This window comes from Anarhichas minor, unplaced genomic scaffold (assembly GCF_050575085.1).
Source record: "Anarhichas minor isolate MPS153535 unplaced genomic scaffold, ASM5057508v1 ptg000003l, whole genome shotgun sequence".
NCBI classification, from domain to species: Eukaryota; Metazoa; Chordata; class Actinopteri; order Perciformes; family Anarhichadidae; genus Anarhichas; species Anarhichas minor.
In genome coordinates, this window is record NW_027466449.1 from 9681584 (window position 1) to 9705690 (window position 24107).

General features: G+C 41.2%; 1 protein-coding gene and 1 long non-coding RNA gene across 4 annotated transcripts in view; one reads left to right on the forward strand and one right to left on the reverse strand.

Moving 5' to 3' along the window:
* LOC142955482 (nucleolar protein 4-like) overlaps nucleotides 1-24107 on the forward strand; it is a 131608-nt gene that overhangs the window by 67945 nt on the left and 39556 nt on the right. For all 3 annotated transcript variants that reach the window (XM_076097022.1, XM_076097015.1, XM_076097030.1), the window contains one exon: nucleotides 7343-7496. In XM_076097022.1, the coding sequence (XP_075953137.1) occupies nucleotides 7343-7496 (154 nt within the window). The remainder of the gene's footprint in view (nucleotides 1-7342; nucleotides 7497-24107) is intronic.
* On the reverse strand, nucleotides 19142-21825 carry LOC142955506 (uncharacterized). Its single transcript, XR_012955863.1, has 2 exons — nucleotides 21772-21825; nucleotides 19142-19571 (listed from the first exon to the last, which is right to left on the reverse strand). It is a non-coding gene; the product is annotated as an uncharacterized LOC142955506 (long non-coding RNA).

The following is a 24107-nucleotide window of genomic DNA, read 5'->3' on the forward strand; positions in this document are numbered from 1 at the left end:
GTCAGGCACTGACCTCGAATGGTTCGGGTTAGGATAGGTCGTGGGACAGCAAGTCAAAATAGTTTGCACACGATTTTGCAACCATCTTGACATAACCAGCTGCCGGTCTGCTAGCGGTAGCCATGTTGGTAACCACTAAAATGAAAATAAAACCAGAAAATGAACACCAGGTGCTACACGAAGCCAGATATCTGTTTGAGGAGTGGGCCTCTGTATACATGAAGTGCATACAGTGTGTTTTGTAATTGATTCTCTTAAGATACAGACAAATGTTGAGAGGCAGAGAAACAGAGGTAAACGTGTGTTATTGAGTTGGTCTGATCGCTCCAAACCCTGTTAATCTGTCAGGCAGGAACACTGCTGTTCATCTGTATGCAGATTAGGACAGCTCATTACTGAGACCATTAATAAACAACACACACACACACACACACACACACACACACACACACACACACACAAAGAGACTTTAGCTGACTGAGGTAAAATGCAGAAGAGGAGAAGAAAGAGAGGGAGGGGGAGGGGGGGGGGGGTCGGAAGAGCAGATAACCAATCAAAATATTAGAGTAATGCCTTATTGAATAGGTGATATTCTGCTAAATATTTTAGTTGTAATGCTGATTTGTCATTTGCTTAAAAAGTCTAAATAGAACACACAGTGTTTTTTTTTTTTTTTTGATGTGTTTCTCCTGACTAAGTGAAGAGTGAGAGGCAACTGACACAAGAGATGGAGGTTCTGCTTTGACACTGGTTACATAGACTTTCTTTCCCTCTCTTTCTCCCTCTCTATGTGTAAGCGTGCAAATGCATGCATTATGTGTGAGCGAGAGAGAGGATGAAGGCATACAGTAAACTTGCATGTGCCTTTTTGTAATGCAATTTTCTGTGTTTTATATGTGTATAGATATGTATGCTTCACTTTGAGCTTTTGATTGTAGTGTATGACTTTTATAATAGATAAGAATTATCCATTTTGGCGCATTCTTCTGGGTATTGATATTGTTATATTACACTTAGTTACCAGCTATTGTCACAATTTTCCAGTAGTTATGCTTGCTATACTTAAAGAAATCTCCTGCTGGATTCTGGCCACAGCAAATGAGCTGAGAAAAAGTTCACTTTCTCTTTCACCGCACCGAAGGAGATGAGCCTCCTCAAGACTTCATCAGCGCTCGTTTTCCAAAGGTCATTATAAAAAGTGAAGTCAGACAGATTTACCATTAGATAGCGCCCACGGGTCTAATATGAATCTTCTGTTCTTCAGTCTTCCAGCACCACGACAAAGAGATGAGGGCTAACCAGTGATTACAGCATTGAGATTATATGGTAATTGAAAATTAGGTAATGTGAGCTGGTGATGATAGTAATTGAAAAGGAATTAAGAGTAGTTTAAAATAAGGTCTCATTTGATCATTTGTCAGAGTTGATTCATGTGCTCGGCTGTGGTGAATTAACAGCCTCAGTATAGTCTCCAAGCTGATTAACATGCCGAGCTGTAAGTTCACGGAGTCGCTCACAAACTTGCACATTTGTAATAGGCCCGGAATGTGAGCCCTTTTTTTTCCATCCTAGAATTACATTTAGCTGTGAGGAAGTATTAGCGACTGTCTGACTGCCTGGAGCGGCTTTGCTTCTTGGGCACATTAGGTCCCTGAACGTTGTTTCAGAGAAAAATACTCTGAACTGTTGGAAGCTTTTCTAATTTCCGTGTCCTCTAAATATCGGCTGATTCAATGGAAGCATTCTAATAACACATTAGAACCTGCAGCTGAAGGTTTTTTCACATTAATACAGGATGATGCACAAATAGGTGGGTGACACAGTGACGTTCAATATGGATTGAAGCCTTTCTGAGCAAACGACAGCTCTCTGGATCGCTTGGCTGTTCCCAGACCTACCAGGTATTGTCAGTGTGGGTAGTCTCTTACTGCCTGAATGCAACGAGGAAGCTAATCCAGTGTGACGAGCCCAGGGAAACTCCTCCTCTGAGAGCCCTCTTTAATGGACAGATATGGGTCAGTGCTGCCACATGGACTACAGGAGATACAGCAAGAGCTGTATGTACACAACTGTCTTCAGGAAGCTGTGGAATCCCTGGCAGTTGGACAGGTTTTTTATTTCATGTGCTTACAATAAGAACACGGATAAAGGCTTTCTGTTGATTTAAAGAGAAACATCCCATTGCGGCTGGTTATGTTGCTTAAAGAGAAGATATAGCATGAAGCTATTATTTAGACATCAGAGATTGTTATTCCAGTTACTGAATTGTTTTCCATTTTCAGTTTGGGACAGCTGACTTCCTGTCTTCTTTAGCTGCACATGGAGGGGTGGCTTTGATGTTTACAGTAACTTTCATACATTCCCTTTATTTTTACTCGAGAGATCTTTTAGGGGCGGCACTGATTTACAATGACGTCAAGGCAATTACAAAAAACAAAGGAAAGGAATGAGCCGCCTGAGGTCGTAGCTGGGTTAGGTGCTGTATTTTGTTGCACTAAAAATGAGAAGCTTTTTTGTCAGACTTAGCTTGTAGAATTTTGAAGTAAGAGCCAGTCAGTGGAGCGTGTCTGGTAAAACCCATCTGAGGATGAAGCAAGTCTGAAAGGTAATATCGTAGTTTTTATTAACAAAAAGATACGAGTGAGTTCCACGTCTCTCGTCTTCTACCCTTTGATATATAATATAATGATGAGTACCATAGACATCACTGGTAGTAAATCTCAAGGCAGAGTGATAGACTGAGTCCAGAAATGTAAGAGCTGGAAAGGATGCGTGCCTATAAATCCCGGCATTGTTGTCCGAGACTGACACGAAAACTGCCTCAACAGCCCTCTTCTACAAAACGTGGGGAAGATGGTTTTATTTCTGTACAGCCAACCTTTTGCCTGAGTCGGCACACAAGATTATCTATATGAGCTTTGAATGAGAGTTTATCATCAATTCAGATGCAGAAATGTTTATTTTCTGTGACTCTCTCAATCGTGAGTCTGTTCCATGTTATAAAAAGAAAATATATAAGATGTGTGTCTTTACTCTGGTTCAAATGACAAAAACTGCACTTGAACAAAAGTGTCACCAAACATCTAAACAACTAAAATACGGCGGCTGCAAAATCATCTGAATACTTTTGTCTTGATCAGGAGAAAAAATGAAAAATATTAGGAAATGTCGTCTTTACACATCGGCAATTTTTAAAAGCTAACAATTTATGTGTTAAAATAATGCAACTCACTGTTGCTACTCTGCATGCCTAACCTTAATTGTAAAAAAGCTTCTTATTTTAAAGCTGGCCGTATTAAGGAGAAAAGATTATCTAACGCAGCCCAAACCTCTACATGAACCTAATGACCTCCCAGAGGTCCCTTGCACACCTTCCTACCAAACTCTGCTCCCATGACCCCCACTGCTACATGAGTAGAGATGCTGCTGTTGCTCATTTATTTTTATCATTTCACTTCCTTACTTAAATTGTTTGCATTTTTCAGTACTGTGGCAGCTATGTTCTCAGATGAATTGTTTTGTAATATAACTACTATCCTGTTTTATATAGGTGTGTTTGAAATATTGTATTTGTTTTAAGTGTGTGTGTGGGGGGATTAAACAGGCTTTAACTACTTTATTTCTCTACTTTTCACCTTTGTAAACAGATGCCCACTGGTGTTGTAGTTGCAGTACAATACGACAATCAGGCACACATGTTCACAAATGCCAAACATTGGGATAGGAGACCAACAATGACCTCATCTGCATTCCATGTTTCATATGATTGATTGCAGAATATTTTGTTTTCTTTCGTGATTTTTTTATTTATTCTTTTGTTGTCGTGGCAAAGACGCTACCATCGGAAACACTGTGGCGCATTTTCGCTTTAAAAACTCAAAGACCGACGGTGTAGCTTCGTCCCTCACTCGGTCAGTGTCAGCGACAGACTTTTGATTTTAAGTGGCTGGCTCCTGCTTTGTTGGGGTTCAGTCAAAAACAGACTGCTCTTTTCTTCCTCTTTGGCAGTTTTGGCAGCGGCTATCCCGGTGCACTGTGCTGATTACCACACAGCGCCAGCTTGGTAGAAAATAGTATTTTGTCACGCGTTGGAGGCGGGACGAAATTTGACGCAGGTGGCCACCTTGTCGGTCTCTATACAGGAAAAACCTTGCATAAGTAGAAAGTTAGAGTTAAGCACACACCTCTGTCTTGTATGTAAATGACCACCCAAAACCTTTGTGTAATGTATTAGGTATTATATAGTATATGGGTAAAAATGTATATAGACTATGTAAATACGTATATATAAATGTGGACTATATCTGAAAGACAAGTGGAACATTCTTATTTAGCTTTAACATTACCTCTGTTTCTCAGCCACTCATTAGTTGCAACATTTATCTCACTGTCACATGAATTATGCATCGCATGTATTTAAAATAAGGCCGTCAGTCCACCTGTCTGTAAAACTGTCATTTTATTTGAGAGTTTTTAGAGCAACAACAAAAAAAGAGCATTTTACTGCATCTTAGCTCCAGTGTCAGAGAGGTCTTTGCTCATTCATTAATCTTTTCATTGTTTGTGTGCATACATGTGTGTGTAATAAAAGGCGGTTGTAGCACTCAGGACCTCATTACTGAGAGTGCAGGTCTCCTTCGATGCTGATAGCAGCTATAGAGGTGTGTGTGTGTGTGTGTGTGTGTGTGTGTGTGTGTGTGTGTGTGTGTGTGTGTGTGTGTGTGTGTGTGTGTGTGTGTGTGTGTGTGTGTGTGTGTGTGTGTGTGTGTGTGTGTGTGTGTGTGTGTGTGTCTGTGTCTGTGCTTTCATATACTGCTACTTCAGGTTCAAGCCACAGTCCAAGATAACATGCAGATTTTTTGTTGTTGTTGATTCATGTTGGGAGTGAAAGGGTTATGGAGTCTGTATTTGTTTTGAGGTGTGTTCAGGGACAATGATAAGAACTTGTGTCTTGTCTAAGTTCAATTTTAAAAAGTTAGGGGACATCCAGTCTTTTTTGTCTTCTAAGAAGACTGAAAACTCCTGAATTTTTGTGAAGACAGTTTGACGACGTGTTACTGACTAATATATTGTATGTGTTCATGGTTTGTTCTGATGGTCAAGTATTCCAGGAGTTATGTCAGTATTAGGCAATCCTGTGTCTCATATTTTACGTCTACTTAGTGTGCATGACACGGAAATAAATAATAAAAGATCAAGTCAGCCTTAACCATAGTTTATTTGCTGTAATTATGATCTTTCTCTATCCATGATAATACCATAGTTGGCATGCACAAATGAGAGGGCAGAGATTAAAATATTAAAAAAGACATTTAAAAACTAAATGTAATCCAGGCTTCTTCCGAATCATCCAATATTCTTGTTCTTGTTCTGAACATGAAGCTTTAATTTGACAAATTTTACCACTGGAGTGTTTTTATCCCTCCATGTTTATTCGCCACAAACAACTAATGGAACAGCTGTACGTATGTTTGCCCTAGCTGTTAGCTTCTGGAGGTCACAGTATTATTGTTGTGTCAGATTTCAGACCTTTACAGGAACTCCAGTTATTTTTCATGAATTGAAAACTGACTGTGAAAGGGTTAAAGGGTAAAGACGAAATCATGGACAACTCCCATCCCTGTGATAGTGACCTGTCAAGCTATTTTACTCTAAATGGGACCAAAATTTACGAAATTAATGTCATGCTGTATTGAAGAAGACTTGAAACTAGCAGTTGAGACCATAAACGCATGTTTCTAATGTTTCCTTAAGGAATAAATCAAGTGAGAAGTAGAGTCATTTTCTCATTGAAATGGGATGGCCATTAGAAAGAGGCCGGTTTAAGGCACTTCCACATTGTCGCCTGGTCTTTCCATTGTCTTATATCACCTCTAAAATTAACTTCATGTACAGTCTAAACACCACTTAGAGATGTGTAAGGTCTACCGCTTTTTCACTTTGCTCTCCTTCCGTCAGTCACCAGCTGATCAAACAGTGGTTAAATCTATTTCATGACCGCTTTCATGCTCAGCTTTTGGTAGCTTGTGACTGGCAAAAAAAAAGGTAGTGTTGTATTTTTTGAACAGATGAAAAAGTGTGTGAGGGGGGAGGAAGACGGAGTTTTGTGGGGGGAAAAAAACACTCCGTGTGATGTTCCTGCTACCGGCACGGCCTGCAGGTGCTGCACACTGAGCAGCATGTAATGTTTGATTTGCCTGCCTGCCGTTTCTCTGCCTCGTGTTTCTTGTTTCCTCTGATGTTTGGGTTAAACCGCAGCAGCTGTCATGCCTGCTCCCATGGATGCTGACTCTGACAAAGCAGAGAAAAGAGAGATTAAATATGGCTCGAAACAGCTTCATTCATGATAATCTGAGTTTAGGTGGCTTTACAGAAGATACCTTCTATTAGAAAAGAGAGTATTGGTAAGTTAGGCTTTCCCTCCTTTTCTATGAATTCTTCTTTGGGTATCTTCCACTCATGTGGATTTCTTCTTAGTGTTTGATATTGTTGTATATTTTATAGACCCCTAGTGAGGAAAGAATTCCTCTGTCATCATCTACACACAAAACATCAATGGGACTTTTGGATTATCACAGAAAATGAGCCCTGTGGCAAACAAACGTTTATGATACTTACAGTTTTTTTTTACCACTTTTTAGGTTGCTGTTTGATGCGTAAATGAAAATGTTGTTAGGTCACATGACTTCGCGTCACTACCAGGAGGATAAACACACACTATTTCGATATGATGATGTTTAGTAGTCTCATTTAGCCACTTAATGAGCCACATAGTGTTATTCTGGTGATTAAAGATCCTTTCACTGTTTCACAGAGAGCATCTCTCTGTCGATCAATAGCTCAATGCTTGAAATATGAAATGCTGTTGGACTCATTTTATTTTTACGTCTCAATCTATACACATGTGGCTTGTCTAATATAAGGGTGAAGTATTTTGAAAATACTTCACCCCTATGATGATGATCACAAAATGATCACTAAATGTGATGATTTTGAATAATATTGCATTTGTATTGTATTATTTGCGGTGTTAGAGGGAATGATAGTTCTTACATTATTGTCATTTTCATTGAAAAACACATTAAAATGACTGTGGTGGGATTTTGTACCAAACAAAGATTTCTGTAGAATAAGATGTGGAGGACAAGACATCTCATTTATTTAAAACACATTTTGCCTTTAACAAATATTGGGCCACTATGGTTTGAAATTTGCAGTCGGCCATGTTGCTATGTCGATAACATTTTGATTAATTGTGCAGCTTCAGTCTAATACTACACTATTACTAGGTTAGTATGGGAACATGTGTGTCTAATGTTCCTGTTCCCCCACTTCTGGTCAGGATGACGGTTCACTGAGCAGCGAGGAGGAGGCAGAGATGAGCGAGCCCACGTGGCTAGCAGCTGATTTGGGAGCAGCGTCTGACCTGAGCCCGCCCAGCCGAGGAGAGAGGATGCGCCATAGTCCCCAGAACACACACAGCAAGGAGGACGACGGTAAGGTCGTGTTGTTGTTGGATTCCGGTCCAAATCTTAACGTTTTAGTGCATATTGTGTTATAATATCTATAGTGACTGCCCTCTACTGGTTGAAACTGATCCGGGGCCGGGTGACGTATATGGGGTTAGTTTCGTCACCAACGAACCCCCAACTGCAGTTCATGAGATGCATGGCGGAATTAGCTTGTTCGATAGCTAACTAGCCGGCGGCTAAATTAGTAAAATTGAACAACTTAGTGATGCTTTCCCAAGCTGTGACAAGAAGAGTGTGTGGGTGAAGCATTAACACTGATTCACCAGCTTTTCGAATGTAGTGAATGTATGTGCTTATTTTCAAGTCTCAAAGAGAGAAAAGGCTTGTGCTGTACTGAGATTGTAGTGCTACACTGGTTCAGGGAAATGAGCCGAAGATAGAATCGACTGGGCGTGTCTTCAGCCCCCCTCCCAGCCCTGCACATGTTGATACGAGAGGCATTTCCTGGGTAGAAGCACTTAAGCCAAAAATCTGGGATTTAGTTGCTCTTTAACTCCGCAAGGATCTGCTGATTTCATTTTGCTGCTCATTGTTCTTCCGGAGTCTAGAACAACTTTGTTCTGTTTTGGAGATAAGACTTCCAAGCCATATCTACAAAATGGTGTGTGTGTGTGTGTGTGTGTGTGTGTGTGTGTGTGTGTGTGTGTGTGTGTGTGTGTGTGTGTGTGTGTGTGTGTGGAAAATGGTATCGGAACATATCTAATGAGAAATACCTTTTTGTGAGATATCATACAAACTATCGTATGAGGATACAACAATCTTTTAACTGTCTGCTCCTTTGCTTTCCATTTCTCTTTTATTCTCTTTTCTGTCAGTTTGTCTCTCTCTCCGTCATTGTTAGTCCGTCATTGTTAGTCTGTCGGTGTTTCAAGCCCACACTTGATAGGCTATTCCTGGATTATCACTGTATTTCACAAACATACATTACAAGCAGTAGATTATATGTGTCTTATTCGTATGCACATTCAGTTTATCACATGTTTTGTCAGCCCTTTTGCACTGGAAACCAGAAAGTTTGAGTCTTGAGGAAACAACAATAATAAGCCAGAAGAGAGACTGAAATATTCTTGTTATGGAAGATCTCTGGTTGGAGGTAGTTTTGGAAGGTCGGGGTGGAGACGTCTTTCTTTCCTTCTTTCTTTTTGTTGCCTCATACTGAACTGCCACTCTTCTTCTCTCTGCCACTCTGTTTTCGTCTCTCTCTCTCACTCACACTCTCACACACACACACACACACACACACACACACACACACACATACACATTAATATTATTATTACCTCTCTTTTACTTTCCTCTTTCTGCTTCTTGCTGCCTGTCACACTACTCAGCTCTCTCTGCACTGAAAGGCATCCTATGGTGAGGAGTGCTCACTTTGAAGACACCCTTATTGGTTCATAATGCTGCAAGAATACAGCAATTACCTTCTACTTTAACAAGTGGGCTGTGTGTATATTTGTGTGTACGTGAGACTTTGCCCATGCATATTTGAATGGTACTGCAATGCACGTTAGCCAGTGCTGAGTGTGCATGTAATTTTGTTTGTTGTGACCAAAGACATTACGGCAGGAGTGTAGTAAAAGATTTTCAAAAATGATCAGCTTCAATGTTAAAAAACAAGTATTTTTCCCTCATACTTTCTGTCTGAATATACCTGTATTCACTCTCTGTCTGAAACGCTCCATTTCAGTTTCTTTAAGTCCCCCTCCAGAAAAAGATCAGCCTCTTCTGATTGGCTTGCGAAAACAATATGATGCATCTCAAGCTGTGAGTATTATATTCTAATCAGAATCAGAATCAGATTTATTGGCCATGCATACATGGAATTTGACTCCGGTTTCCACTTCGCTCTCGATGTACATACACAAATTTACAATAAACAAGAAAAAAAAAAATATAATATAATGAGCCTGTCAGTGACATAGGAAGGGGAGCACATCTGATTGGCTTGTTGAATCACGTGTTTTCATGTATCGTTGCAGCTGGGCGGCTTATTAGGCACTAACCACAGCATAAAAAGCACTAATCTCATCAGTTAACGGTTAATGCTCCGTTAAAGAGGGTCATCTATTTGTCAGAAAATAAAAGTCCAAATCAGCATCCCTAGCTGCAACTAACGATTATATTCAATATCAATGAATATGCTGATTACTACTAATAGGTTAGGGTTAGGTTATCAGGTGAATTTGGTCTTTCCAGAGAAGCTAAATTTAATGACGGATGCAAAAACCATATTAATGAGGTTTAGAAGGAACGGGAGGAAAGGGGGTGATGACGTTGGGGGGGGGGGGGAGATAATACTGATACAGATTGAATGAAATTAAGTGGCATGAGATAGTTTGAGGGGATTGCATCATGGGAAAGTTGAGGGAGTGAGCTCAGTGTGTGTGTGAGGCTACAGTAGGTGGCAGAGTGTATAAGGCCTTGTCACTCTGTTCCCTACACCTCATATGGAAGCCAGAAGAGGGTTGTAGGTGTCCAAATGCCAACACTCAGAGGAGCTGAGAGTGCCTTCCCTGATCAATTAGACTCCAATCCAAGGAAAAAGGCAGGCAGCAAAGCCTCCACTTATTCTCTAATGTAAAGGAGTGTTAGTAATGTATTACCAACCCAACACTTGGGTTGCCTGGCCAGATAGATGGATCTATCAGGAAAGGGGGAAACGTGTTGTGTTTCTAGGGGTCTTGAAATGTGTGTGTGGATTTGTGAGAATTAAAACAAGGCTATTTAAAAAAAAAAAATGAAAACACATCCTTGAAAGTAGCTCACACCCTGAGGAAAGCCGTGCCTCATTGCCCTTCTGTGTTCTGCATTCATTTAACAAGAAACAAGTATTCAGTTAGTTCTAAAACTAACTGCTGAAAGCCCACTAAACCCTTACGCTGTGGGGAACTTGCAGCCCCAGCAGCAGCTCTTTCCTCTGTCAACGAGGAGCTGCTTCGGCTTTGAACACACAGCCAAAGAGCTTGTGGTGGACAGGACTCCCACGGTTAATATCAGGTGGGTGTTTTTCCAACCAGCAAGCTGTCAAAGCATTTAACTTGAATAGGCAGCTAATTTCAACAGAGCGGATGGTACACACACACACACACACACACACACACACACACACACACACACACACACACACACACACACACATGCCTATGTCCAGCTCAGAAGCAGCGATTGTAGTCAATCACATTTATGAGCTCCTGACCACCACCTCACTTTTCTTCTTCTCTGCTCCCCTCCACTTAGGAGTGATTGTTCAAGCCAAAAGCTCCTAACGTGTGACTGGCAGTTTGAAAACTTGTGACTTGCGGCCAGGAAACAATTTTAGTTGAAAGTTGCATGAAAGAAGCTCGTGGCCTCACAGTCTGGTGAGCAGAAGATTAATGGATGTTCAAGGGAATTCTGTCAGAGTAAACCAAATTATAAATCTGCTCCTGAACTAGGCAGAAATGATTCAGCTTAACCTTTGAATTACAAACGATTCTGATTCCTGTTTTTTTTTTTTTGCATTGTGATTGATGGGTCAGTTTTGTGACGCCCTGGTTGTTTAGCATTACTGGGAAAAGGATCCATCCCCTCTTTGTTACTAAAAGCCTCTCCTCTGGAAGATATGTGGTTTTCATCCGACAGCTACAAAATGATGTGCTAGTTGGAAACCAGTGCGCTGCAGCAAGACTAACCTTGACTCGAGCTGTCACCCTGAATTTATTTCACAAATGCTATAAGATCCAACCTTGGACAAAGCTCATACTGGCCTGCCGGTGAGCCGGGCCTCTAGATCTGCTTGCACTTTCAATAGACTCATTTCACGACACTTATGTTCTTCAGCTTTCTGAGAGGTCTACGTGTGAGAAAGTGTGTGTGAGTGTGCACTCCACGCTTCTCCACATCACTCCGTCTCGGACCTCCTTTCCTGGAGCCTCTCCTTCTGAAGACAATGGGGCGCGATGGAGAGGGCTTGTCAGATGATGGAACTGACATTACAGGTCCTCTCCACAGGGGATAAACTGAAGAGAGAGAGGGAAAACCGAGTGGAGAGGCGAAGGGAAATGAAAAAAGAACGAGAGGGAGGACGAGAGGGCGGAAGGATGATGTTGTCTAGGAAGGAGACAGAGGAGAGGAGAGAAGTGCATGGAAACGAGAACAGAACGGTGGGTGATAGATGGGCCAATATATTGATCAGCTGACATACTGAGCTCGACATTGTCTGCAACTACTGATATTACAGATGTTCCAGTAAAACTTCCTTCTTTCTAATGGAGGAGTGACGGGGGAGATGAAAGGAGAAAGAGACCGTGGGTCAAACATATTAGTGGACTCTTCCTGACATCTTTGCTTGCCTCTCGTCTCCTATATTCCCTTCCCTCCATCCATCATGTATCAAGCTAGCTTTCAACACATGTCTCTCTTTGGAGGTATTATCTGGAATACTGAGACATGCACACATCTAATCCCTAATAAAACCTAAACCGGGATCGTAGGTGTCCACACTGTAAGGATGAATGCACTCGGCACAAGAAAGGAACACTGTCACTTTATGTTTGATCCCCATATCTTTCATCAGGAATAACATGATCAGGAATCCATCTCAAGAAAGTCAAGCAGGCACTTTATTAAGAAGGCGGGCTCATTGTGAGGTGTTCCTCAAGGCTCAGTTTTGGGGCCTTCGATTTTCTATACACATCTTTTAACCAGCATTATTTTACAAATAATTTCATTTTCATCCCAGTGCAGATAATACGCAGCCGATATGGATGTTTCGTAGAGCCTGCTCACCATGTTTAACTGGTGACTCTCAGCCGAATGTGTTGTGGTTGCTCGTAGTGACAGCAGCAGTGTCCTCTTAAAAGCCTCTAATTTTATTATTTTTATTTTTCAAATACCCATCTGTGTTTATTTACTGCGCCACATCATTTATAACAGCAATCACGGACACTTTTAATTGAAAGTCACCAGTTGCCACTGCTGTCGCTCGATGCAGAGATGCCGTCAGGTGAACAGTCAGTCAAACAGCCGCGAATAAAGCCAGGCTGAAGTCAATAAGGGCTGAGAGAGACAGACAGACAGACAGACAGAGAGAGAGAGCAGAGTTTACCTCCCAGCATGCAACACCCTCCCCTCAGGGACAGAGCCACTGCCACACACACACACACACACACACACACACACACACACACACACACACACACACACACACACACACACACATACATACATACATACTAGAAAGCTGTACATCTAGAAATCTTTCTCAGCTACATATACACACATGCATGTGTACTCTGTGTGTCTATACAGCATGTATACACAGTAAACACACACATGTATGTTGGTGCTGTAGGCCAGTGGCCCACATGGTCTAATGTGTTGAAGCGGCGCATAGAGGAAAGTAGAGCAATGGGAAACAAACGACAGGATGACTTTGATCCTCCTCCTCCCTTCCTCATCCTCCCCCAACCCCCGCTCACCTCTGCTACCCAAAGCAGTGTGTGTTTGTGTGTGTGTGTGGGGATTGGGGAAAGGATGGGATGAAGAGGGGCATCAAGGAGGGAGAGGGTCTGAACTGCAGGATGGATGGAGGAATAGAGGTCAGGCTGAATTAGAAAGAGAAGAAAAGAGGCAGCGTTGATTTATATCATCCTCTCACTGTAGGTCAATAGTAACTGGGTGGTGTTATTTAAGTAAAAGTCAGTTTATTTGTTCAGAAAAATACTAATCCTCCGGTTCAATGGATCCAAAACCTTTTTAATCACAACCTCTTGTCGCCTGTTAAACAGCATGTTTTTTGGATTCTCAGAGTGATGTTCTCTTCTCAGATAGTTTCATAGGAATAGCTTTTTACAGGCCTGAAGGGGTACAATTATTTTTTGTGTTTCAGTATTAAGAAAATGACAAAATGAAAAGGAAACGTAAACAGATGCTGTAGTTATGTCACTTCAGTGTACATTGAAGAGTAAAAATATTCAGTCTCTGAGTTGGCAGCTATCTGGATCTGTGACCTCACCTGATTAATCCAGAGTTCACACAAAACAGTTTTAGCCTGGATTTTCCACTCGGCAACAGTTTTTGGACAGCTGAAAACACCGCCCTGACCGACAACGTCTCGGAAGTGTAGCACCCAACCTCCAGTTCCCCTTCAGTTAAACACTATTACCTCTGTCAGCACGTTTGCCATAGTTTGTACTGTTAGCACCGTTAGTTACAAGCCACCGGCTTGGGCTTCGACATGTAGAGAGCAGTTGAGAGTCAATTAAAAAAACTCACACTCTCGTATTTTACACCTTTCATGAAACTGTCAGTGAAATCTGATTGTTCTTACATGCATATTGTGCAAAAGTGTTGAGTTTGGCACAATGTATGATTGACTCACGACTAAATCCATTTTTTAGGGTCTTTGTGAGTTTTTTCGAGACACATTGAACAGAAAGAGACACTCTTGCAAGACTCTTTGGATTAAAGCATCTGCATGCCAGTGAATTTACAGCAGTATGTATAATGAATATTTCCCATGTAAATTCCTGATGCATCGTTTCTCAAGCAAACACACACACAAGGTTTGAGGGCATTGTGGTGTCAGCCAGTGGCCAACTTAATGGAAATACCATTAAAAATGCACAGAAGCATTAACATGTGATATTTCTCTTCGTAACAAAGCTGATCAGTGGCACATAAATCAAAAAACGTTTGACTTCCAAGCATAACATTTTGATGAAATTACCCCTTCCACATCCATGGATTGAACATGCTAGCATTTTTTTTTTAACCCTGCCTCCCCGCCCTCGGTCCAGCCTCGAAGGTAGGAAAATAACTCTGGATTTAGCTATAAGTGCATGTTAAAGCTTGTAGGACCGAATGATTTGAACACGGGCTATTCATGTGTTCGCACTTGGGAGCTGATTTACCTAAAAAGAAAATGATCTGCTGAGTTACAGACGTCTCTTTCCCAATGTAAATCAATGAGAAAAAGTATTTTTTGCTCCAATAGCATCACATGATGGACCTGGAAGTTGTAATTCCACGGCTCGGCCTCGATGTAATATTTGCTTTGACCCCAGCGCTCTTCCTCGGGGCTTGTTTGGACCAAATGCTTCTGGATGTTGTTATTTCTGTGTTTGATATTATGCACATTCCTTATTATTTGCATTTCTTTGCATTTGTTTTTACACAAGGCTACATCTCATCCAGCTGCATATGAATGCCCATTGTATGTTTATATATGCTCTTAAGTCTCTCATCACATTATGCAACTGTGCGTGTGTGTGTGTGTTGGCGAGGGGTCCTCTCTACTGAGCGGGGTACAGTAGCTGTTTAATTATTTACAACCCCCCTCCAAGACTGAAACTCAAATAAGAAGCTATGCAATTAATATTACAAACCCACTATACTGCTCCTCAACGGCTACACACACACACACACACACACACACACACACACACACACACGCACAGAGGGAGTGAGGCTGATAACTGGCCTAACAATTATTTTTGCTTACAGGGGTGAGCACCAGCTGGGATTGAGCACAACCTGTTGACATATTTATATTGTCTGTATCGTGTGTGTGTGTGTGTTTACGTGCACACACCTCTGCTCTTATGTCCTGGTATGTTTGTGCAGCGTGCATGTGTGTTGGTTCTCTTGTGTGTTTGTTTGTCCACGCACCATGATGTGCAGTATCGTGTATCTTTCACGTTCTCCTGTGTGCGAGTGCGTGTGTGTGTGTGTGTGTGTGTGTGTGTGTGTGTGTGTGTGTGTGTGTTCCACTGGTAAGTGCAATTAGCCGGTCGACTTGGAGCGGAGTGCAGTAGCCTCCCGCCTGGCTGTAATGAGATCTGGAGCTGTGAGAGACTGAAACCTCTACAGCCTTTTACACAAGTGTCTGACTGAACTCAAAAAGCTCTCAAATCAACACAGACGCTGCCTTTTACTGCACATCAGATGCTCACTGGTGTAGTGCAAGTACACAGAAAAAAGTGGACCACAATTTTTGGTCATCATATCATCAGCCAATTGGCTACAATGTAACTGTATCAATTTTACTGTATTTTGACCTGATGCCAATTTACAGCAGCAGTTGAAATGTCCTCAACCACTTCCTATCACTTTGACTCCCTAAACCTGAACACTGGCCCTCTCCTCGTTCCTTGTTTTTAGCTTTCACAGTGTCAGAATGTCACACACCCAATATCCTCCACTCTCCTCCCTTGTCCTGCCAACCACCCCCACCCAGTTCACCAAACGCTGTAAGGTTCAAGGTGTGTATGTGTGTGTTGGTGTGGTTGGGGGTGTTTTTAAGGCCTTGACAGTATCGGTGTGCGTTTTCTTATTGTTTTATGGTTTACAAGGTTGAGGATGGCCAAAGGTTGGCTCAATAAAATATGTCCCAATCTGAAATTTGTACCTGTGGTTATCAGCTGGGCCCCTCCGCAGGAACATAAAGCACCACGCACACGCTCAGACATGCACACACATGAGCAGTGCCTTTGTGAGTCAGTGCAGTAACATAAAGAGACAGATACGCACCTGAGGGACTACCTCACTCTCCAGCAGCAGGACAGCTGCAGTTGGACCTAACCAACTTAGAGCTGATAGCATGAGGAACAGAGAGGGATCAATGTTTCCGTTAATAACTTAAAAATAGCTTAACATGAGAGGAAATCCGGACCTTCGAGGATTCTAACAAGCACACATCTACACAACTTGTTCTGTGTATACACTCAACTGCAGATAAAGACGCATTGGGCTTCCATTAGGACGCAATTAACTTGGAACTTATGGTGCTTTCTAATGGGATGAAAATGATTCTTAGTGTTCATATTGTTGAAAACATTACTGCCTCATAGAAGTGTTCAAAAGAACAGGAACACGTTTGACAAGTGGCCAAATTAAACGGGCCGATATCTTGATAAAAATGATGTATTCTTCTGGGTCTGGTTGTTTTTAGACATTATAATGCAAAGTTACACATACCTTTTTAAGTGAAAAAGCAGTATTTAATGTTAGATGTGAAGACAGCAGTCCAAAGTCAACGAATGTGCCTTCACTGGTGATCACTGTCACTTAGCATGGCAATCCATCGCACAACATATACACACCGAATCAGTCGCAGACGTGATGAGATACTGCCGGAGATGTACACAGAGAATGATGATGGAGAAAAAGCAGTGAGCCTAAAGACCAAGAGGCCGAACAGAGAGAGTGAGAGGAGACGGGGTGGAGGTTAGGAGTGGAAGCTTGCCCTTGAGGTGGACGAGATGAGACAGATGTTACAGAGAAGAGAGGACTGATGGGGCTCTAACCCTCCGATCCAAACCACCCAGATGTTTAAGCTAGAAATGACTGTGGCCCGCTGAACATCAACATCTTTCCCTCCATTCATCCATCCATCATAGCCCTTACCATCCTGAACTTAAGCATCTGTTCTCCTCCTCTTTTCCCTCTCTATTCAGCCCCATCCACCCCTCTCTCTCCTCCTCCTCCGTCCGTTGATCCCTCCTTTCCCCAATCCTCAATATTAAACACACACATAATATACTGTATACGCGCGCGCACACACACACACACACAAGCTAAACCCATTCAGCCCTGAATATAATCATCATCGTCATTGCTATTCTACACACACACACACACACACACAGATTTAAGGGCAGATTTAAGCGCTTCATCCTTTATACATGTTGACGTACAATACAGACATACAAACACTCAAACACACATGCAGATTTATGAAGTATTACCATCCGCACATGCTGCATTTTAGATACTGTAGCTACCCCTGCATCACACGCACACACACATACACACACACACACACACACACAAACCTCCTACACAGTCGTCATCTGTTCGTTTTAGCAGCATCAGTAGACAAATCCTTGTCTAATGATATTAGCTTTATCCAGACTCAAACGTGTAAACTGTGTAATGCAGTGTGTTCTTTTTTATTATATCTTTTAGAGAGATACTGTAGTTTAGGTTTTTTTGAAGTGGGGTTGTGTGACGTACTTATCCATAGTCGGTGTATTGCTACAGTAGATCAGGCGGTCGGCACGCCCCCAGTTTGGAAAAACAAACAGGAGTACAAGCACGGGAGCAAAGCGATGTACTGCTGTGGACGGGGCAGCAGCAAAACGTATTTTAGCCACTTAAATAAATCGGTATCAGTTTAAGTGTACGCTCTATTTAGAATATTTCCCCCACTTTACCTTACAGTCAGACAGCCCTTTCTCACAGGGAGCTGAAGCTGTTATCTATGTTCTCGCCAAAGTCTCCATTGCCAGAAGCTGTAATTTTAACTAGCAGAACACAGGAGTTTGCTGGTCTACCACTTTCGTGATTGGTTAGTTTGTTAGTGTTATTGTGAAAGCTATAAGAATATTCTAAATATAGCGTACACTGAAACTGATTTTTTTAAGTGTCTAAAATAGCGTTTGCTGCGGCCCCCGTTCACAGCTGTACATTGATTTGCTCCCATGCTTGTATGCTGACCGCCGTACACTTGACTATGAATAAGTACCTCATAAAATGCCACTTCAAAAAATCGAAACTATCCCTTGAATGTTGCAATTTACAGTATGTCCACGGGAACTTCTCATCTCCCAAAAGCTAACTTTTCAAATTTGAAAAAGAGGATGGGAATCAATTTTTCTTGACCTTTTGCGCTCCATTATCCACAGTAAAGCCTGGCCTCCGGGCTATAAATCACTCTCCACAGGACGCAGAGAGAGTCGGCTGTCAATCACTGAGAGGAGAACCAGTGGACGTTAGAGGATAACAGGTGTGTGCAATCAGAATCACCTCAGTGTGATGCTGTAGGATCACTCTGTTTGTATCTAGGTGGCAATCTTATTCTGAGATTTCTGGTATCAGATGCACTTCTAAAGTGATGAATATGAAAGTAATCATAAAAGACAACTGATTCCAATCCTCAAATTTAGCTTTAAAAGTTTATGATAACAATTATTGGTTTCAAACTGTTGTACAAGTAATGTGCACATAGACAGAGATAATCAACAGATTAATCAATAATATAAACAAATGTATATTATATTCCATATTAAGAAGTAAATCTTAGCATTTTCACCAGACTAAAGGGGAAACATATACAAGTAGAAATAAATTTATATATTTTTTAATTATAGTGAGAACAAAATAGTATTTAGTTGAGCATTCTCTGGAGTAAAATGTAAGGCAGTAGTCGATCATCAGACTGCAGACTAAGATCCAGTTTGAATGAATATCTACAAATATATATATTTTTTTGAAACAATCTGATTCTTATTAATGACCAGATGATTATATTTTAATGAGCCTCCTGTGGTGAGTCTTCACTCTGATTTAAATCAGAGCTGTGGGGGATTTGACTTTCTCTGATTTGTGCATGTTTATTTTCTCCCTGCTATCAGCTTCCTTTCCTTCCTTCTTCACAGCGGTTGCTTTCTCATTTTTTCTCAGTCCTAATTCTGAATGATTGGTACTGATGAATAGGGCTGGGGGACAAATAGACTGATATAAGAATAGAGATTCTTATTTTCTAAGATTCTGAATGATTCATAACATTCGAAAAGTTTTTTTTATTACAAACAAACGGATGGAAAGTAATCCTACAAACCAAGTTAGAGTTCCGTCAAGCTTTATTGTGTGATTTGTTAAAAAATAACACAGTTATGATTTTACAGTGTAAACTTGACACTTGACTCTGCTTTCATGCCATAATGTGCTACAATGCCTCTATTAGGGCACAGCGGACTGGAGTAGATCCTGAAATTAGCACCCTCATGTTCTGACTCGAGAAATGATTTTCAATCGGGAATCGTGTTGAATCGACAGTCGATTTTGAAACAAATGGTGAGATACTGAAAGATTCACAGCCCTGCTGATGAATGACAAAACGTTATTAGACTCTGCATTTAGTCACTGTCACGCCCACAGATTCTAATAATCTTTGTCTTCCTCCCTCTCCGAGGCAGCGCTCTATCCGGGTCCTCCTTTCTCTCCCTTTCTCTGCTCTTCCCTTTAGTTTTTTACTTGGCGAGCTTTCAATATCTGAGAGAAGAGAGAGAATTAGAAGAGCTCGTCGTCTTGCACAGAGCTGCGGTGTCATTTTCTGAATGCAAGACAGAAAACACATTTTTATGATCTTCACCCTCTTTCTCTTCTGCTTTAATGTCTGGTTGTTTGTTCAGTGCCGGATCTATACATCTTTGGAAAAAGTAAGTGCAGTTCTTAAGTCGTCCTCCTCTCTCCCACACAGAGAGAGCAGACCTGCTTGTATAGTTCAGAATTGGAAGTAATTGTTTCGTCCTGTTTTCAAAACCTTCTGAACCAAACACAAAAGAATGGCCTGTAAGCATATAACGCTTTTGCTAACTGTTGTGGGTGGCTGCAGGTTTTAAATAGCCATCATAAGTTTCCAAAACGTTTTGTCTACGATACGAGACAGACAGTCAGGGAGGAAAATAATTCAACTGTTACTTTACCTTACTTACCCCGGAAATATGCACCACCATTAATGGTTTGTGAGAGTGGCATTTAACAATGTAACGGGACTCACAACAAAAGTAATCCTGGTCAGTTATAAACCACAGAACAGTGCATCACTTATTGTAAATAAATACAACACATTCCAACGATGTAATCCACCCAATCACATTTCAGAATATTTTCTTATTTAGGATTAAATTTGGAGGTTTATGCAAAACTAGCAGATAGAGGTAAGAAGTGGTCGTCACTATCTTGTTTTTTGCAACCAGAAGTGACACAAGAGGGTGGAGTGAAGTACAACCGAACAATGTAAAGGACATTTTTAGGCGACCAAAATGGTCCAATTAACCTTCATGGACTGAAAACACGCTGTGAAAGGGTTAAAGAGTTCTTAGAAGTAAAGCACCGTCAACTCCCAGACCGGACAACGCCGCGGTAAAGACCCGTCTATAACAAGGTAGCCGTGCACATGGTTTACAGAATGCTGTGTTGAAGAAGACTTGAAACTAGTGATTGAAAACATAAACTCATATTTACAATGTTTACTGATGTAATACCAGTGAGAAGTGAGAAGTAGGGTCATTTTCTCATAGACTTCTATACGATCAGACTTCAGAGGAGTCGCCCCCTGCTGGCTCTTAGAAAGAACGCAAGTTTAAGGCACTTCCGCTTTGGCTTCACTTTTCAACACGGGAGGTTGCCGCCTGCATATCTCATAAATGTGATGTTTTTATGGCTCCTGTCGAAAACGTTTGGATGAAGTCCTTCTGAATTCATCTTCCTTGTATTTGTATAGAATAGTTATTTAGAATTTTTCATCCACAGGTAGAAAGAAAGTCAGTCTAGTATTTCTGATGAATCTCTTTGCGTCAGCATTGACAGTATTGATCCAGTACCACTACATATGAATACAGCAGGTCTATAAGGATGTTTTTCCCCAGGCAGAACATAAACCGTATATAATGTCTTATACTACTCTGTACAATGTACTCTATAGCCTCTCCATGGTTGTCAGGGAAACCTCTCCCTCCCTCTCCGCTGAGTGACTCCATCAGGTAACAACGCTGTGACCGTGTGTCGGATAATGTACGCTGAAGCTTGATATTTTGTGTTGTCCATATCTTATATATCAAGATTTTATTATTCACAGGATGTGAACGCTTTTGAAGCAGCATTTAGACTATTGTGTAATAATTACAATAAAAGATTCATGCATTAAATGTGATGAAGCCAAAGGCTTCACATTGCTGCTCGTATTGATCTGGTGAATAGTAAATGTGTAATGTATCATCATCATTATAATGGAGGTGGACAGCCCTGACTCAACCATATCCGATTTGTATTAACAATACATCATCTGCTACATATTCAGTATCAATGTACCTAATAAAAACTTAATAAGACACCAACACATCAGAGTTCAGTAACTATTTGGGTGTTGATTTGATCATTTGAGAGAATTGGGGACTAGAGATTGTCTCTCTGTTTCAATCTTGTGTTTCACACACTGAACACATGTGAAAAGTTGAACATTGGAAATTGTGAAAATGTAGAGCTTGATACATTTAAAAGTTAAAACTACTCATCTTTATCTAATCGGGGTCAACAAAAAATAAGCCTGCAAATAATTCATTTTATTATCAATTTCTAGGACCTTTATTTCCCCTATTAAATGTTGAGTCTATAAAACTTAAAAATATGCAATCAATGATTCCTTGTTTGTGAAAATTGCTGCCAGTCATTTTTTTGTCAGTTAACTTACTGTTTAAACGATACAGGACGTTTTGGGGAAGGTGGTAGATACACTGTAGCATTGATAGTGAACATACTGAGGACTCTTGAGGGCGAGTTCTCTATAGATATTGGGGGTGTGCAGGGGTGTCAGGGGGAGATATAGGACCTTGAGGTGAGATATGGATAGATATAGAGTACTGTGGGGTGGTTGGTGACAGATATGTCAGTCAGGGTTACAGGACATTAGTGATAGATACAGGCTCATGGGGGAAGAAAATAAAATGTGGTTGAGTTTTGGGCTAAACACATCAGGTAATCTCGAGCTTGGGGGGTAGGCGTGGCTACATATTGGGCTCTGGGTGGTAGTAAGGGGTAGATACTGCACCCTTGAGGAAACACGAGAGTTGATTTTGAGCTTTTCCGGTGTTGGGGGGGGATTAGGGATCATCGTGGTGTTAGTAAGTGTGGGAGTGGTGCAGAGAGCGAGGTCTAGGAGGAGAGTAGCATTATAGTCTGGGTCTTTGTGTTCCACATGTACTGTGTGTGTGGGAGGTAGTAAAGCGAGGGAGGGGCTCCTAGCATTGTCTTTCACCTCTCAAGGCCACAGACACAGCCGCAAGCTGCAGGATGCACACACACACACACACACACACACACTGCAGCAAGTGACTGAAAAGAGATAAGTGAGAGAAGTAGAGGATAGTCGATGGACGGAGGCGAAGAGTAGGTGTGAGACGGAGTGATAAGACGGATGGAAGGAGGAAATTTGAGGCGTCTGATTATGGAAAGGGGAGAAGATGAAAATAAGTGATTGAGGGAAAAATACATGATTAGCATGGCTGGGGAGGACTTGGAGAAAGATCAGATGGTGTACAGAGAAACACGGTGGAGTGAGTGAAAAGAAACGGAAAGGAGGATAGCAAATGATTCACAGAAATGATGGATGTTTAAACGGTGTTCTTGACTGTGAAAGTTGCTCACATGAAGCAAAAAAGTTAGTTAGTGAGTATAAAATTCAGATATAAATGTGCGCCAGCGTTTCCTTTGAACCTGCCTCCCAGCCTCGGTCCAGCCTCTTTCTCGGACCTATTCACATAAACGAAGGAAGGAAAATTCGGTTATTAGTGCATTTTACATCTTTTAGGACTTAATGATTTAAATAAGATATATTCAATGGTTCATACAAGGAAGTTGATTTACTGAACACATTTACGGACGTCTCTTTCTTAATGTTAGTCTATCGGTCTTATGGCATCATGTGGTGGGCCCGGAAAATTGCTTGGCTGCCACGAAAAATGAGCTTTGAAGCCCGGCGCTCTTCCTGGGGCTTTGGGAGAAATATGCAGAGCAAAGAATTGTGGGTGAAAGAGACAACAAGTTCAAATCCAAGATCAATCCTGGGGGAGAACATTCTTCATAAGATGGTTCTTTACAGTGTTTGTCGCAATCCAGTGTCGCCTGTAGGGATGGGTACCGATAGCTGGTTCCCTCATTTAATCTTTCAGTGACAATTTCAATGGTGAAATGTTTGTTTAGGTTTAGGCAACAACACTACTTGGTTAGGTTAAGGTCAAGATCATGATTTGGGTTAAAATTAGTTAATTAACCTTAATATATATATTTTTCTTGTTTGTTTTCTTTCCTATGTAGCAAATTGGGACTACAATCTAAACTTGTACAATGACGTTATGTCAGTTAAAATATGTCAATATTTGACTTTTGGTGCCACATGGGACACCAAAAGGAGTCTTCTGGGTGAAACTCCTGTGTTTGTTTGACCCATCAGTCCACTCCGGCCCCTCCATACTTAGACTTTGTTGCTCTTTATACTTCGTCACCTGACTTCCTCCTTTGCGGCTGCCACTAAAGGTTGCTGCCTTATGATAAATATAAATATGGGTCATTATGGGCTGCTTGTACAAACAACCCATAGAGTTGTTTTACAGACGGGGTGGACAGTCTCGAAAAAAACACACGTTAACTCAGCGACCCAGATGCTAACAATGTGGACCGTCGGAACATAACCTAAATGTCCCACAGTGTGGATACACTTCACCAAAGTCAACAAAACAAATGCAATATTTGCAGGAGTTCTAATGAGAAAGGAGGGAATAAAAAGTCCCTTGCTTATATATTTAAATACCGTCAATAATGTTAAAGTAAGAACTTTTGATGATTTGAGAAAGAAAAGTTCTCAGCCTACTGCTGGTGTTACGTCCTACTATGTTACCTGTTGTGGTGCAACAACAAGTTAGCCTTATGTTAAGTACACATATGATGGTGATATTTTCTGATTAACAAAATACAATGAATACCAATTTGTACATGGTTGTTTCTACTTCTGCAGGACAGGGTTAACGAATG